The sequence below is a fragment of the Sphaeramia orbicularis genome, chromosome 12 (genome assembly GCF_902148855.1).
Source record: "Sphaeramia orbicularis chromosome 12, fSphaOr1.1, whole genome shotgun sequence".
NCBI lineage: Eukaryota > Metazoa > Chordata > Actinopteri > Kurtiformes > Apogonidae > Sphaeramia > Sphaeramia orbicularis.
The window spans coordinates 19,541,189-19,545,499 of NC_043968.1; the positions used below are offsets into that span (position 1 = coordinate 19,541,189).

The 4,311-nt window shown below is 43.5% G+C and overlaps 1 protein-coding gene across 1 annotated transcript; it reads left to right on the forward strand.

Annotated features, from left to right (window-relative positions):
• Positions 1 to 624: 624 nt before the first annotated feature.
• On the forward strand, positions 625 to 3,875 carry LOC115429204 (alpha-2A adrenergic receptor). The gene is made up of 2 exons (XM_030148475.1): positions 625 to 1,041; positions 1,149 to 3,875. Exon 2 carries the CDS (start codon positions 1,335 to 1,337, stop codon positions 2,937 to 2,939), a length of 1,605 nt encoding a protein of 534 aa, XP_030004335.1. The 5' UTR covers positions 625 to 1,041; positions 1,149 to 1,334; the 3' UTR covers positions 2,940 to 3,875.
• Positions 3,876 to 4,311: the final 436 nt, after the last annotated feature.

Consider the following 4,311-nt stretch of genomic DNA (forward strand, 5'->3'; position numbering starts at 1 on the left):
TGGAAGGTAATTATAGAAAATCATTTGGTCCAACACGCTTCACTTACAAATACAAACATCGAAACTGGGTGGAAATCATGAGGACCCGTCTCGGGTGATGCGGCATCCTCTGTGACACACACATATCTGGTTTTACTTAATGGGAATGCAGGCCAGAAGTAGAGATTCTTCCAATATCCTCTTTAAAACATCGATTTTATCTGTTCAGTGTCAGTTTACAAGGGTTTGTAATTGTTCTAAGAAGGCTTTTAATAATCTTTATTGAGTGGTGATGTGATTTGTATCGTGTATTCAGCAAAATAAACTAAATAAGATGTGCGCCACCATGCATGAAAAAGTTAAAAAAAAAAAAAAACTAGAAGAAAATATTGTTTTTATGGGGGGTGGGGGTGTGTGTGAAATATTAAATTCGTAGCATTGTCTTTACACCTTCAACTCACCCCCCTCATCGTCTCCAGTGACAGTCATAGACGTGTATTTCACCTTTACCCTGATTCCCACAGTGGACATTGTGCGCACAGCCTGGATGAGGGCAGTTTGGATCCAGTGTGGGCTGTGCGTAAAAGCGCCTCCTCGTTTAATCCTCCTCGTCCGCTGCAGTTCCCTCTCATCTCTCTCTGCCAGCGGACTCTGTCTCCAGCGTCTAAAGTGAGATGACAAACCGGGAGAAACATCCAACCAGGATATATCCGAACGGACTGATTTCCATCCTTTGCGTCCTCGGTCTGGCTATCTGAGACGAGCCAACTACTTTTACTTTTCTTTTTCTCTCCGTTTTTCTGACGTATATCAACATTATTTTATTTTACCTGCTTTCCTTCTCTACAGAGTTTTTTTTTCTCTTTTTCTTTCTCTCTTTGGAGATAATAGAGGACTACATGAATCAATTCTTCAGTTTGTTGGAAACTGTGTGAACACTTATCTTAAACTTCTACATAGAGTGAATGCAAAAAGAGCAAAATAACTTTTTCATCTATGGATTATAACTCCTATGGATTAATGCATTGATGTGTGTGTGATGGACACATTCCATACATTGCAGTAAGTGGGATTCATTCTCTATTTTTAAATCATCATTATTATTATTATTATTTATTATTATTCAAGCCGACCATGCACAGTCCTATAAACCTGTCTCTCTCTTGCAGAAAGTTCCTCATGGTGTAAAGATCACATGACTTAATCTTGACTTCCATCTGCCCACTTCCTCGGTCTTATCGACTGAAAACCCAGTGTTGCAATGTTTAGTCGCAGAAACAGTCCTTTATTGTTGGCCATCACTCTGTAAGGAACCGTTATCTTCATCTGTCACCTTCTTCATCATCTCCATCGCCATGGCAGCTGCCCCTGACACACCCTGCCTCTCAGAGATTGGTGGACTCCAGACAAAGAACATCAGCACCATCTCGGGCACCAGACCCTGCAACCAGAGCACTGTCAGGACCTCGTCCTACTCACCGCCCGCCACCGCAGCCTTCGCTATTTCCATCACTTTCATGATGATCGTGACTATTGTGGGGAACATCCTGGTCATCATCGCCGTGCTGACATCCAGGTCCCTCAAAGGGGCTCAGAACCTTTTCCTTGTGTCCCTAGCTGCTGCGGATATTTTAGTGGCCACCCTCATCATTCCGTTTTCATTAGCCAATGAGCTGCAGGGATACTGGGCATTTAGCACCATCTGGTGTGAAATTTACCTGGCGTTGGACGTCCTCTTCTGTACGTCCTCCATTGTGCACCTGTGCGCTATAGCACTGGACCGCTACCTGTCAATTTCTCGACCTGTGTCCTACGCTGCCATACGTACTCCATTACGCATTAAGGCAGCTATAATAGTTGTTTGGCTCATATCTGCGGTCATCTCTTTTCCACCTTTGCTCACCCTGGACAAAAGTGAAGGAGGGGAAGAAGTATGTGAACTAAACAGTGAGACCTGGTATATTCTATACTCCACCATTGGCTCCTTTTTCGCCCCCTGTGTGATAATGATTCTGGTGTATGTGAGGATTTATCAGATTGCTAAGCAGCACACACGCTGCCCACCTGGAGAGAAGCATAAAAAGGTGGCAGGGAATGTAAGTGTCCCAAAGAGCGAGCCTGCAGGGAAGTTAGCAGAGCAGTCACAGCAGAATGGAGATCAAGGGGATATAAATGCTAGCCAACGGGAAAAAGTCCTGACCAAAACGCCTGGCTCAGATTCCACCCCATCATCACTTCAGAAATGTCCTGAGAACACTGAAAACCAGGACACTCAGCAGTATCTGAATTCAAGTGTTGCCCCAGTCCAAAAATCCATCTCCTCCACCTCAATCCCTCAATGTGACAGCCAAATCCTCTCAGCTGTTCTGCACAAAGACACCCAGAAAGAGCCTGACAAAGGGAGGGTGGCGCAGACCGACGCTCTCCCTGACAACACCTCCAGCTTCGGGTCTGAGGCTGAGCTGGAAATGTGCGAGGAAGGTGTTACAGGAGAGGACAGCAAAGACGAAGAAGACGCCAGAAAGGCCGATGAGCGAATGTTGGCATCATCTCAAAGAAAAGGGTTCAAAGTTCAGGTTCTAAACTTGGCCTGTAGATACAAGAACACAATGGCCACGTCATCAGGAACTAAACTCGTATCTGAGGAAACCCCAAAGATTCAGGGGACTCCCATATCCCGCCGTAAGGCCATGGTGAACAGGGAGAAGCGCTTCACTTTTGTCTTGGCCGTGGTAATGGGAGTTTTTGTGATTTGCTGGTTCCCCTTCTTCCTCTCTTATTCTCTTCAAGCCGTCTGCCCAGATACCTGCAGCATCCCCAAACCTTTGTTTAAGTTCTTCTTCTGGATTGGTTACTGTAACTCTTGCCTCAACCCAGTCATATACACTATATTTAACAAAGATTTCAGGAGAGCCTTCAAGAGGATACTTTGCAGGGACACAAAAGGTACATTTTTCTAGAGTGAGAATGGAAAGCTGCCTCCAGACAGGAATATCATTTTCTGCAGATGTGCAAAACTGCAGACGGAACTGGTATTTCTTTTTCTGTACATGATGAGGAAAGGAAAAAATCTCTGCGGCACAGGACAAATAATGTACATGCACTCTTGTACATTAAGGAGGAGATTGCATTAGTTTTCAGTTCTCCTTGTGCTTCGATTTGGATAGCAGAGTCAGTGCAACACGGGCAGATTTCAGAAAGCCACCATCAAGCAGCTGAATCAGTTTTCTTTAATGTTATTTAACAATACAGTGTAATTGTATATACAATGATGCAGAATCATTTGATTGCATTTTACAATGAAAGTCAAAAGGATAAGAGGAGTATAAAACATAACAAATGTGTGTGTGTGTGTGTGTGTGTGTGTGTGTGTGTGTGTGTGTGTGTGTGTGTGTGTGGTCCAAGTATTTATTATGTTCCAGGGATATGAATGTTTGTTTCCCGTCACTTGTGGAGACTTCAGTTAGGGCTGGGTATATTATAGGTTCAGTAATACTCTAGGAAATGAATGTAAGTTAATGTAAGTTCCCCCCAAACACATAAAAATAATTGTGTGGACTTGTGTGATCATATATGCACGGAATGGTCGCCTAAGGGTCTTGTCTGAAGAGAACAAATATCACTAAGTGTTCTTTATTGCTGATAAAATGGGCACTCAAAGAATATGAGATCTGTGAAAAAGTGCATATCTTTCAGTTTGTGTCTTTGCTACCGTTCTTCACTTCTTCCTCTATCAAAAGCTGTGACTTGGGACTGGTATACGGTGATGGATGAAGTGTTTTCTATCTGTATTCTCCAGCCTCTTTGAAGCTTGGGATGTTACGTCTCTCTCTGGGATTTGCTCATTAAGGTGATAGCCAGAGGCTTCAGTGGGAAAACTAAAGTAAAAAAAAAAATAAGCGAATATCATCACAGGTTACATGAAAGATGGGAACTCGACATGTGAATGTGATACTCGGAGGCATTGCAAGCTGAGGTGTTCACTTCCCCCACTTGCTCCTTTTACATAATGCTCTCCTCTCTAAACCAAAAACATTGCAGGAATTGTTGGGATGCAGACAACAGCAAAGGTGTGATTTTACAGAGTATTTGTGAAATTTAATAAACATGAAGGACAGTGAGTTGTGCATCGGTACAGTGAGCTCTCTGCCAAAGCAATAGAGACTGTATCTGAACCCGTTGCTGACCCTGACTATGAGCAGAATCCATGATGAAGAGTTTCCTCTCACAGGACTGATCTGATTCTGTGCGTGACTGTGTGAGTGTGTCTGTGCATAGTTGTGTGGATGAACTGTAGAACTGGGGAGATATCCTGGAATGGTTACACTTAGG

What these genes read in the sequence shown, in the direction of transcription:
- LOC115429204 (XM_030148475.1), top strand. Translation starts at nt 1,335, where the DNA reads ATGGCAGCTGCCCCTGACACACCCTGCCTCTCAGAGATTGGTGGACTC.